The sequence below is a fragment of the Pan paniscus genome, chromosome 5 (genome assembly GCF_029289425.2).
Source record: "Pan paniscus chromosome 5, NHGRI_mPanPan1-v2.0_pri, whole genome shotgun sequence".
Lineage (NCBI taxonomy): Eukaryota > Metazoa > Chordata > Mammalia > Primates > Hominidae > Pan > Pan paniscus.
In genome coordinates this window covers 149,035,623-149,048,838 of record NC_073254.2, presented here as the reverse complement: position 1 = coordinate 149,048,838, position 13,216 = coordinate 149,035,623, and the positions used below count along the sequence as shown (strand labels likewise).

The following is a 13,216-nucleotide window of genomic DNA, read 5'->3' as shown; positions in this document are numbered from 1 at the left end:
AAATGTTTAAATGCTTAGGCTGCAGGGGAATGAGCTGGTCAGCACTCTGGCCATTAACCAAAATGGGTAACTTTAAAGGTAACTACAGAAATTAAGTGTAAAGATATAATGTTAAAATCTAATTGACTTGTCAATCATTCAAAAAAGCAACAACTAACTATTGAGACAGCTCTAGTATGCCATCAACCTTGTTAACAGAAACATAAAATCCTGACTTGTGGTTGAAAGATACTTGAACACTTGCCCTTCTGACACATTCATTATTATTAAGATGTAGGGAGTCCAATATGTATCTGGTTTTAATATAAAATGCTGTTAAATTCATTCTATGAGATATTGAGGCTCAGAAACCAATACCCGAAAATATAGCATGCTGGTATGCTGATTATTTTAAATTAAAGGCTCTTGGAGACCAGCAAATGCTGAAATAAGTTTTACTCTGATACTCCCGTATCTACTTACAGTCTGATCCCACCAGGAGGAAAAGTTTCCTCTGGCCCTCTTGCTTAAGTTTTCATTAATTTAACTCATTTCACATGAAGAGAGACTGAAGTCTGTCGGCACACCTGAACAGACTTTTGTTACAAACCACTATCTGCTCTGTGGGCCCAACAGTCTTTGTCCCAGGCCATTGTAGGTTCTTGAATTCCCCTAAAAATCATTTACTATTTTCCAAATTGCCATATTTTCCCCATCTTCCCTCCCCCATGAAGAAGGGTATATCTACATCTATGCCCCCATTGGGTTATTGGGTAATCATCCTCCTGTGATTCTTCCATGCTATGCATGTTAAAATACATTTTGTATGCCTTTCACCTACCAAGCTAACTTTTTTCAGTTGATTTTTCAGCAAATCTTCAGAGGGCAAAAGAGAAGTTTTCCCTTGGCCCTTACAGAAGCTTTTTGCAGCCAGTCTTTAACTTGCCAATTTTCTATCACTATTTAATAATATGAGAGATAACCCAAACCTCTCATCCGGCGTTTGTCTGTTGCCATCATCACTAACTCTAGTGGAGGAATCTTTACAATAATGGCAAGGAAGGAGATGATGGCACATGAAACTCTATCCTACCAAAAACCACAGATCTTCCCTTACTTTCACCCAGACATATAAAACAGGACCAATTGTGAAAATCAAAAGGGAGATTAGAGACAGAAAATAGGAGGCGTGGCAACCCCACAGACCTGTGACCTTTGTTGCAGCTCCCTTCCTTCTTACAATCCTCAAAGCTCACAGTTTCTCATCTCTCCCATTTTAGCTCCATGTGTCTCACAACAGCAGCCACTACTCCTGGGCTGCCAAGCCCTCATTGCATTTTGGTTCCCAGTCATTGGTTCTTGTCTAAAATCTTTGCTTCTCATTTTCCAAGTAATATAAGGTCTTTTTCTTTCTCCCTCTCTAAACAGGCCTTGCTCATGCATGGGTGAGGATGGCAGGAGTGGAGGTTGTTGATGATCCTGTTTCTATTCCCAAGGCTGCAGTAAGGGCACTTAAATTCCTCACATCTCACTAGAAAGTCGGCACATTTGCCCATAGAAATGTAAATAAAGTGGAGGTGAGCTTCCCTGTACTCCTGTGTTTATTATAGATTAAGGATGCTTTGGGGTGTCAGTCTTGAGAATTTCATAAAACTAATTATCTGGGAAGATGTTTCGAATGAGTGGCTTATGAATGACCTTTTAGATTAGAACACAATCCTTTTTAAATCTGAAGGAATACCTCACAGAATGAACAAATCACATTGCTATGAGGAACAAACATGGACTCTCAATTTTCCTACCTAATATTGCAATCTAGCCATGTATTCTAATAATAATGGTGATGAGAGGGGGACCAGGACATGCTGGCACACAGGTAGCTGACATTCCTCCTGGCTCCACCACTTAGTACGTAACTGACCACAGACAAATCATTCAACATTATGTGTCATCTCTGATCTAGGAATAACAAAATTCCGCTCACAGCAGTGGTTTCCAGATTCATAATTTTCAGAGAAAAAATAGGAAATTAAAAATAAATGTGTGATCGATTTGTGAAATTGATATAGGAGTTCTAGCTCTTAGTTTTTCCAAGTAATAATAACCTCCAATATATTTCTATCATTTAATAAAGCATCATTATTATTTCATGAAACAAAGGGCATTTAAAAACCATCAATAGTTTTTAAAACCCATAATATCAAAATGGAGGACAATTATTTAAATTGTATCCTTTCTATTTTTATGAAAAATGTGGAAAGTTGTTCTCATTTTCTTACTTTGCCATGGACCAGTGAGAACATCTTGGATGTGAACCCTGTATTCACAGGGTTACTGATGAACACTATAACTGTGAGCATTCTAACCATTATTATGCATATACATAAAATAAATGATACATCTATTCAAAATGTACACTGTTTTGAATCTTAGAGACAAGTTGTACTTGGTAAAACATTTGAAAAAACAATAAAAATAAAGCAAAACTAAGTCCTCAATGCAATAGGAATCTGATAGAAAGTAAAATCATCTTTAAAAGAAAAATTTTATTAAAAGCTGAATATTGGCCAGGTGCAGTGGCTCACACCTGTAATCCCAGCACTTTGGGAGGCTGAGGTGGGCAGACCACCTGAGGTCAGGAGTTCAAGACCAGCCTGGCCAACACAGTGAAACCCCATCTCTACGAAAAAAAAAAAAAATAGCACAGGCATGGTGGCGGGCGCCTGTATTCCCAGCTACTTGGGAGGCTGAGGCAGGAGAATCACTTGAACCCAGGAGGTAGAGGTTGCAGTGAGCCAAGATCATGCCATTGCACTCCAGCCTAGGTGACAGAGTGAGACTCCATTTCAAAATTTAAAAAGCTGAATATTCACTAAATTTGGCATTTTCAGATTTGTGAAGATTTGTATTACATATTAATTTATAATTAATATATAATAAGCTGTCATAACATTTACTGAAAACATAAAGACTATGTTTTAAGCTATTTGTGGTATTATAGTTCTATTCCAGATATGGATATTCATATTGCCAATCTTAATATGACTGTACAAGACAGGGCAAAAATATTCCATTATTATTGGTAAATTTTTTAATTCAACTTAACAGCTGGCTGGACTTTATTTTCCACCAAATCATCATGTTAGCAGTCCATAGAGATGAGGCTTCCTGTCTCATTAATGAAAAGTAAAATTTCTGAATATATTTAAATGTTAGCATTAGTTAATTGTTCTTTTGAAGCTAGGGAAGATGTCAGGTCTTTATGATGACAGCAAATATCAGAAGCATAACTAAATACCAAATAAATGACCCTGGTGAAATAAGGGGGTGCTGAAATTGGCATATGGGGAATCAAAACCATAAATGAAATATTGTTGGCACTTCTTCTGAAGAAAAATAAATATCACAGAAAACATTTCCCAAACATCCTCCTGAATCTTTTTACAGATTGTGCGTTTAATATGTGATAGAAAAACACACACATACAACCCCATTTCTAAATCAAATTCATGGCTCTTAGGTAATTGTGAGAGAAGTTGTCTAATAGGAAATTGTGATATCTGCCACCTCAGGTCAAACTGATAAGAGAATTAGTCACAAAAAGGAGGACTGGGAGATGAATCAACAATTAAACATAATCCCTATTATGAAAGTTTAATCATAATTAATTTGCAAATACTGACGAATTGTTGGCAAAATTCCCTTATTTAAAAGGAGATAGAAACGTATAACATCCTCAACAGGGATAAATATGCAAGTCAATCCAAGGGCTAACTGCATCTGAAAACTGGATAGGTAATCGCTGATGAGGTAAACCTTTCAAACTGCTAGTTTTTAATTGGGAAGCAAAGTCTACTAACAGTCAGAAAGTTCAAGGTTCGTGTTCTTTGCAGGGTAATTAACTGCGGACCTTCCATATTTATTCTCAGAGTTCACTGAATTTGTGGAATTTTATCATCTGTTGCTTCAACTTTTACTAAAATATATTCATGCAGTTGATTGCTAGATTTTTATTCTTGTGTGGTTTTATTCTTTCTAAATTTCTAGTATCAAAGCATAATCTGGAAACGTGGAATGAATCTGGTCATTTAAAAATAATCATGCAGGCCAGGTGCGGTGGCTCACACCTGTAATCCCAGCACTTTGGGAGGCCAAGGCAGGTAGATCACGTGAAGTCGAGAGTTCAAGACCAGCCTGGCCAACATGGTGAAACTCCATCTCTACTAAAAATACAAAAAAATTAGCCAGACGCAGTGGCACACGCGTGTAGTCCCAGCTACTCAGGAGGCTGAGGCTTGAGAATCGCTTGAACCTGGGAGGCGAAGGTTGCAGTGAGACAAGATTGTGCCACTGCACTCCAGCCTAGGTGACAGAGCGAGACTCCATCTCTAATAATAATAATAATAATAAATAATAATAATAATGCAAAGTAAATCCAGACTGTGACTGGTTTAGAAAACACTATAGGTAAATAAAAATGGGGAAATACAAATCATAACTTATATACACCTTGCTTTACTGAAATAATTGATTCATTTTTGGATTCAATGAGAAAACATGGATAGTATTGGCTGAATATATATATCTTCCACGAGACAAAAGATACTCTGAATGTAGAACTTTCAAGAGGGGAAAAGACAGAATAGCTCTTGGACTCGATTTGACAATGCATCTCATCCATTTTTCCAGCCAAGAATAAAAATAATTGAGTGGAGAACTCAATTATTTTCTACCCCAATCTTTGTATCATTCCTCCATCCCATTTTTATGATTGGATACATTTTCTTATTTCTTGCCTTTCTAGTGTAAATATTATATACACATAGGTACATATTATTATATATACATAATATTTATACTTATATGTGTACATATATTATTTATATAAATTTATTTAATATTATATAAGTATATTATATTACATAACATATCATATATTTCATGTTTAATTTAAATATTTAATAAATACATAAGTATATGTATATACCTGCATACATATACACACACTTACGGTTTTACATATTTTATCTCTCTAATTCTCCCTGTCTGCACAGTCCATCCTAAATACACATCTACACACTCGCACCTCCTCCCTACAACTCCGTTCATGCCCCTGGGCTTTCTCACATTCTGTAGGAAATTTTAAAGGCCACCAGTCCCTGAACCAATGGTAGTTTCCCTCCATCAGGCTTCGTCATCTTGCCTAATGAACCTGAAACTAATAATCCATCAATTCATTTACTTTCTGACCTTTTCTTCAATTTTCTTGCCATCTTCTCTTTCCATTCTACTTTCCCTGTAATGCTCCAAGAGTATCAGTCCACACGTTTGATTCTTTATTTTACTCCATATGGAATTGCCACTTTATTCTGATTATGGATCAGTGATCCCCTCCTATTCCCCTGAGAGGCTCATAATCTAAATGTTTGCTTCTTTCCTCAGCAGGTAACCCAGATTTACATCTTAATGAAGAAATCAAGATCATCAAATAAGAAATTTCTCCCAACACTTTCTGCTGACTGCTGCTATTCATTCTTCCTTCTTTCTGATTTGGTGAGTTAAAAGTATGCATCTTCTAATATAAGGTTTTTGCCTATGCTTAATGACCCATATGTTTTTACTTCTAGAGAGACACCACGCCCACCACCACTTGGTCTTCAACTTCCCTGCCTTTCCCCCCAGGCATCTAAACCAACTCAAATGTCTCTTATCTTTGAAAACCTTTGCAAGTCCACAACCTCCTCTGTCCTTCATTCTCTTTCACATCAAGGATACTTGACAGAATATTTCTATAGTCCCCTCTTCTTCTTCATCATTCATTTATTACCTCTTCAGTGTGCCTCTTGCCACTATGAATCTGCTGAGTACTTTAGAAAGGTGATCAACGGATGGCCATGTTGTCAAAAGCAAGGGAAACCTATTTCATGCTTTTCTTACTCAATTATCTTCGAAGCATTTAAAACTGTTACTTTTTCTTCCTAAAAATTATTTCCTTCATCACATACCTAATGCCTCATTTTCCTGATTTTTTTCCCTTGAAATCTGTTTCCCTTTATTGCCTTCCTTGACTCCATTTACCTGAACTCCCTTGGTTTTTACATAAAAGCAAAGGGCTCTGACATATGTCCTTTCCTCTTACATTCTATACAAGAGCTAGCAAACACATGGGTATGCAACTATACTCCCCACTCCTACACACATACCATAACAACTTACATCCGAAAAATTCACCAGAGTCGGCCGGGCGCAGTGGCTCATGTCTGTAATCCCAGCACTTTGGGAGGCCGAGGCAGTTGGATCAACCGAGGTCCGGAGTTCGGGACCAGCCTAACCAACATGGAGAAACCTCGTCTCTACTAAAAATACAAAATTAGCCGGGCATGGTGGCGCATGCCTCTCAGGAGGCTGAGGCAGAAGAATCTCTTGAACCCGGGAGGCGGAGGTTGCGGTGAGCCGAGGTCGTGCCATTGCACTCCAGCCTGGGCAACAAGAGCAAAACTCCGTCTCAAAATAAAACAAAACAAAACAAAACAAAAAAGAAAGAAATTAACCAGAGTCATTAATAGGAAAGGTTTCTGGTGGTTGCCTTCTTTGGTGTCTTAACATGTTTTCTAATATTCTGTGATACACATGACCACTAAATTTTTTTTTTTTTTTTTTTTTTTGAGACGGAGTCTCGCTCTGTCGCCCAGGCTGGAGTGCAGTGGCGCGATCTCGGCTCACTGCAAGCTCCGCCTCCCGGGTTCACGCCATTCTCCTGCCTCAGCCTCCCGAGTAGCTGGGACTACAGGCGCCCGCTACCACGCCCGGCTAATTTTTTTTGTATTTTTAGTAGAGACGGGGTTTCACCGTGTTAGCCAGGACGGTCTCGATCTCCTGACCTCGTGATCCGCCCGCCTCGGCCTCCCAAAGTGCTGGGATTACAGGCGTGAGACATGACCACTAATTTTAATCAAACAAGTGTCAATTGCTGAAATATAATAATGTTTTCTGCATTCCTAAATTATGTAATGAGGGGACTATGCATGCCTCTCTTTAACCAGCTCCAAGAAAAAAGGCACAATGCCTTTCAATTTTCTTTTTGGGATAAAAAATGTAAATTGTGAGAAAAAGCTCTCATTTTATACATTTTATAATTTAAAAAAAAAAAGAGTAATGAAACTACTTTGCGTGATAGTCTAATGGTAGATATATATCATTATAAGTTTGTCCAAACCCATAAAAGGTACACCACCAAAAGTAAACCCTAATGCAGTCTATGAACTTTGGGTGATGCTGTTGTCAATGTAGGTTCATGGACTGTAACAAATGTAGCACTCTGGAGGGGGATATTGGTAATGGAGAAGTCCACACATGTGTTGGGGCAGGGGAAATATGGGGAATTTCTGTACTTTCCTCTTAATTTTGCTGTGAACCTCAAACTGCTCTAAAAATAAGGTCTATTTACAAAGATAGAGAAGAGGCCGGGCTCGGTGGCTCACGCCTGTAATCCCAGCACTTTGGGAGGCCGAGGCGGGCATATCACGAGACCAGGAGATTGAGACCGTGCTAGCTAACACGGTGAAACCCCGTCTCAACTAAAAATACAAAAAAAAAAAAAAAAAAAAAAAATTAGCCGGGCGTGGCAACGTGCGCCTGCAGTCCCAGCTGCTGGGGAGGCTGAGGCAGGAGAATGGCGTGAACCCGGGAGGCGGAGCTTGCAGTGAGCCGAGATCGCGCCACTGCACTCCAGCCTGGGCGACAGAGCGAAACTCCGCCTAAAAAAAAAAAAAAAAAAAAAAAAAAAAAGGAGAAGAAATACTAAGCAAATTTTAAAATAATATAATTGTGACGCTTTACCCCCATCATAGTTCACCTCACTTGGCATTAAGTATTCACGTTATTACCTCCTTTCTCTCTCTCTCTCTCTCTCTCTCTCTCTACATATATATATACCTGCATACATATACACACACTTATGGTTTTACATATTTTATCTCTCTAATTCTCCCCGTCTGCACAGCCCATCCTAAACACACATCTACACATTCACACCTCCTCTCCACAACTCCGTTCATGCCCGTGGGCTTTCTCACATTCTTCATGAAATTTTCAAGGCCACCAGTCTCTGAACCAATGGTGGTTTCCCTCCAACAGGCTTTATCATCTTGCCTAATGAACCTGAAACTAATAATCCATCAATTCATTTACTTTCTGGCCTCTATATATCTATCCATAGATATCTATATCTATATATCTATCCATAGATATCTATATCTATATATCTATCCATGGATATCTATATCTATATATCTATCCATGGATATCTATATCTATATATCTATCCATGGATATCTATATCTATATATCTATCCATGGATATCTATATCTATATATCTATCCATGGATATCTATATCTATATATCTATCCATGGATATCTATATCTATATATCTATCCATGGATATCTATATCTATCTATCTATCTATAGATATCTATATCTATCTATCTATAGATATCTATATCTATCTATAGATATCTATATCTATATATCTATCTATAGATATCTCTATAGAGATATAGATATCTATAGATATCTCTATAGATACATAAAATATATCTATATGTAATATATATCTACCTTTTAATATATTATATATGAAATAATATTAACAAAAAATATATCTATTGGGAGGCTGAAGCGGGTGGATCACTTGAGGTCAGGAGTTTGAGACCAGCCTGGTCAACATGGCAAAACCCCATTTCTACTTAAAATACAAAAAATAGCCAGGCATGGTGTCACATGCCTGTAATCCCAGCTACTCGGGAGGCTGAGGCAGGAGAATCGCTTGAACCCGGGAGGTGGAGGTTGCAGTGAGCAGAGATCGCACCACTGCACTCCAGCCTGGGTGACAGAGTGAGATTCTGCCTCAAAAACAAAATAAAAATAAAATAGTATATCTGTTTATTAAAAATAATATAAATAAAAATAATATAAATAATATATATTTTTACCTTTATGTAGATTACATATAAGTATATATCTACCTGCTATATATATTTTATATATATTATATATATACAGAGAGAGAGAGGTAAGAGAGGAGAAGAGAAGAAGGCATGTCAGAAAGATAGATACAGATAGAGATATATAGATAATAAAGATTTCTTAGCCAGAAATCTTTAGATGACTTTAGCATCTACATGGAGCATTCATGTTATTTTAGCACTGAATTTACTTTTCTTTTGCCTCTATTTCCCCTCTAGGTCCTCTGAATCAGGGGTTATGTGTAATTTAACATTATGCTCCAATACAATGCATTGCTAGTAGGAGGTGTTCAAAGGCCTGTTGAATAAATACATCGATGAGTCTGAGGTATCATTGTGGTTCATAGAGGCCGGAAAGAGGGCTTTACATGGTGCCTCTCCCTAAATCACTTCTCCTGTGGTTGTTAAATGCCTTCATTATCTGGCTCCAGCCTTTTGCTCTAGTCTCATCTCTACTCTCTGCCCTTTGGCACTTTCAGCTCTAGTCATTCCTACTTGTAGCTCCCCGAGTAACTAGGATTTTCTGTCTACTTCTGATTTCTCTTCCTGGCATGACTTCTCCTCTTCCCCTCCCTCACCTCTTTACCTGTTTATCTCATACTCTTGTTTAGCTCATGTCCTTGGTTATCAGCTTGGATATCGCTCCTTCTGGCAAGCGTTTACTTACACCAAGACTTTGTGGCCATCCTCTCTCTTCTGCAGAACGCTGTGCTCATTCTTTCCTTTGTACTTACCACAATATGTATCAGTAGCTCAAAGACCATATCCTACCTTATTCCTCCTGGATCTCAGGCACAATATCTGGCACATAAATTACCAATGAATGATGATAGCCTGAGTAACCACATTCTCAGAAACCACTTTGGTATCTGGAGTTAGTAAACCCAATGACTGCCACAGGCCTTCAGCTGGCGAATCATCTCCAATCATTGTACTTAGCACATAGCAGGAACTCCAATAATGTTTGCTGAATGACAGAGAGGGGCCAGGAAGAAGCTCTTAGTGGCAAAAAGAATTCTAGGAATTCTTAGTATTACAAACCCTTGAATTTAATGCAACTTGGCCTCAACATCTCACAATTATAGATCCTATCCAGCGCCACACACCTACACACTAAAATACATACGGTTTGGATTGCTGCTGTTTTGATTGCAGATTCGACACTGCGGGTTCCTCACAGGCTGCCCAGGGACATGTTCTACCAATTTGCAGTACATTTCAGGTCCTTTTTCTCCACATGTTGCATTGGTCGTGATAAGAGCATTAGAAGCAAGATTCAGGACAGCAGGGAATAAACCTGAAAAAGATGGACAAATGAAGGTTAGTGTAGACCAGAAACAAAGTTAGGATTTTGATACATTTTAAAAGCAATTGAGATAAAATATTTTTCGGAGCATTAAAGTAACCCAACATGAGATAATTAATGATAAATACCTGACAATTCAGTATACTACATAAATATTATGTGTTATCAATAGAATACTATTTTTCTTTCTGGGTCTTAAGTATGGACTTTAAGCCTCTTTTTAATTTTTTATCTCTAATATTTAGCGAGGAAGATGGTCCTGTCTCTAGGACACATTCTAAAACATAAATCTTCTGTTGAAGTTATTGGTAAAAGATCTCACTAAATCTTCCATCTTCCATTTCAGATATTTTATATCTAGTATCAAGACATAATTGCATGTTAATGTTTCTGCACACCTATGCAAATATGTTTTTTCATGGTCATTTCATGCTCTAATTATCCTTTAGTGTAAATAATTATTAAAACTTCTTTATCCCAGACTAGAGAAGATAGATAATGTTTACTTTGGAATACCAATTTTTACTGCTTTCCATGCTATCCAGCAATATAATAAAGCAATATATTGCCAGAAACAAGCCATTATAGTGGTCCATGATCATACACCAGTAATTATGTCTTAGATATAATAGAAGTTTTTAACTTTCATAGATACGATCTCAGAGGTCCATCTAAGTGTAGGGCTGGGGAGATTTTTTTATTCCCTCTGAGAACCAAATTCAGTCTCTTTTCTTCCTGTAAGTTAATGTGAATTGTGCTTCATGCATGTCTAGCATTTGCATATTATAGACCCTTTTTCAATAACAGTATAGCAAAGTCACTCATCAAAAGCCACTCTTTAACTGAAAAATCTGTTCTTGGAGAAAGTACATTTGAAATTACAGATAATTTGACTCTATTTATGGAGAAAATATGCCGACCATCTAGGTTGTTTCAGCTCTATGTATGTGCCAAGTAAGTCTATATCAATTCAACTTCTGATAGAAAGTCATTCCTCGCCGGGTGTGGTGACTCACGCCTGTAATCCCAGCACTTTGGGAGGCTGAGGTGGGCGGATCACTTGAGGTCAGGAGTTCAAGACCAGCCTGGCCAACATGGTGAAACCCTGTCTCTACTAAAAATACAAAAATTAGCAGGGCATGGTGGTGGGCATCTGTAATCCCAGCTACTTGGGAACCTGAGGCAGGAGAATTGCTTGAGCCCAGGAGGTGGAGGTTGCAGTGAGCTGAGATCACATCACCGCACTCCAGCCTGGGAGACAGAGGAAGACTCTGTCGAGAGAGAGAGAGAGAGAGAGGGAGAAAGGAAGGAAGGAAGGAAGGAAAGAAGGAAGGAGAAAGAAAGAAAGAAAGAGAGAGAGAGAGAAAGAAAGAAAGAAAGAAAGAAAGGAAGGAAGGAAGGAAGGAAGAAACCTTCCTGACTAAATCTCATGGCTTGATATTTTACTGAGATCCCCAGATCTTGAGTTTGTGTTTTCTGCCTTTTTTACCAAGATCCCTAGATCTTGAATTTGTATTTTCTGCCTTATCCTCAAAGCTTGGCACATAGTAGGGACAGAGTAGGCACTCAATGTATTTGTAAAATAAATGAATAATTAGATTATAAATATTGGACTCATAAATGTTTGTCTGTATCATCTGCATATAATAATAATTATTATAATCATAATAGCCAGCATCGTTGAATGTTTGCAATGCGCCAAGCACTATTGTCAGACACTGTTCCTACAATGATTTGCTACACGAAACATCCACATGAGCTTCATACCACTATTATCTCTATTTTATTAAGAAGGCAGACAGGTGTTAAGTAACTCGCCCATGATTACAGCTAGCAAGTAGCAGAGCTATGATTTGAACCAAAGCAATCTGGCTCCAGAGTCTATCCTCTTAATCACTCCACTGAATGGCATCTACAATGTTTTATGAAACCAGCATAGATCTAGTGCTACCTTGCGGACCAGGTTGGCCTTAGAATTGCATTGAAAGAAACAAAAAATTAAAAAAGAAAGTAAATTAGGAAGATTTTTATAATATTTGATTATTAGACTTGTATGTATTGACTATTAAGTTTTCTTTTCTGTTAAAAAAGATAATAGTACAGTAAAAATTGCAATTATAAGTAGTTTAAATCTTTATTGTAATCACTCCAAAAAATTCCACAGGTAAATGAATTCAAAAGATCAAGTGACAACTCAGTTCTTGTCTCAGTCATTCTTAAGATCTCCCAAAGAGCTGCACCCAAAGAACCTTTTCTTTCTTTTCTCCCTCCTCATACATATATCTTTAAAAATCCCTTAATCCTGTTCCTCCAAAATAGTGCCCCCCAACTCTCATCTGGCCTCCTGCCTTGTGTTTTTCTCCAGCTGAAAGTTGAGGTTCCCAATTTTTCCTGATTTGCCAATGGTACTTACTTTTTCACTTAATCACTATCTCATTTATTGTTCCTGATAAATTTATTCCCCCCTCATCTCCGTGCTCTCTGGCCCCAACACAATGAGACATTCTGTCAATGTGACATAAGGAAAGCTAATGTAATCGTTGGTTAGAGAAATATTAAACATTCATAAAGTATTACTTATTTCATTAGAAAATGTAATGTTTTATAAAAAGTAGAGTACCATTTAAAAGTTTTTACCTTATTTTTTTTATCTTTTCCATGATATAAGGCTTAGTGAAAACTTTCTAACAATTTTGTGACGTTTGTCAGGTTACAAACTTAAAAATAATTAGATGGTCTCCACGCCATTATCTATCTTAGACATTTTATTTTCTAGGTTAATAAATGATATGCGATTAAATAAAGTTTGTCTGTATATCTTTCTATTTTGTCATTCATCACCATTTTGCATTTAACGGTGCAACTATTCCTTCATCAAATATGTTTTGAGCACATATTATGCCA

General features: G+C 37.5%; 1 protein-coding gene across 1 annotated transcript in view; it reads right to left on the bottom strand.

Annotated features, from left to right (window-relative positions):
- Nucleotides 1-13,216, bottom strand: part of LAMA2 (laminin subunit alpha 2) — a 637,137-nt gene that overhangs the window by 464,967 nt on the left and 158,954 nt on the right. Inside the window, exon 2 of the mRNA XM_055114116.2 lies at nucleotides 10,133-10,303. Within this exon, the coding sequence (XP_054970091.2) occupies nucleotides 10,133-10,303 (171 nt within the window). The remainder of the gene's footprint in view (nucleotides 1-10,132; nucleotides 10,304-13,216) is intronic.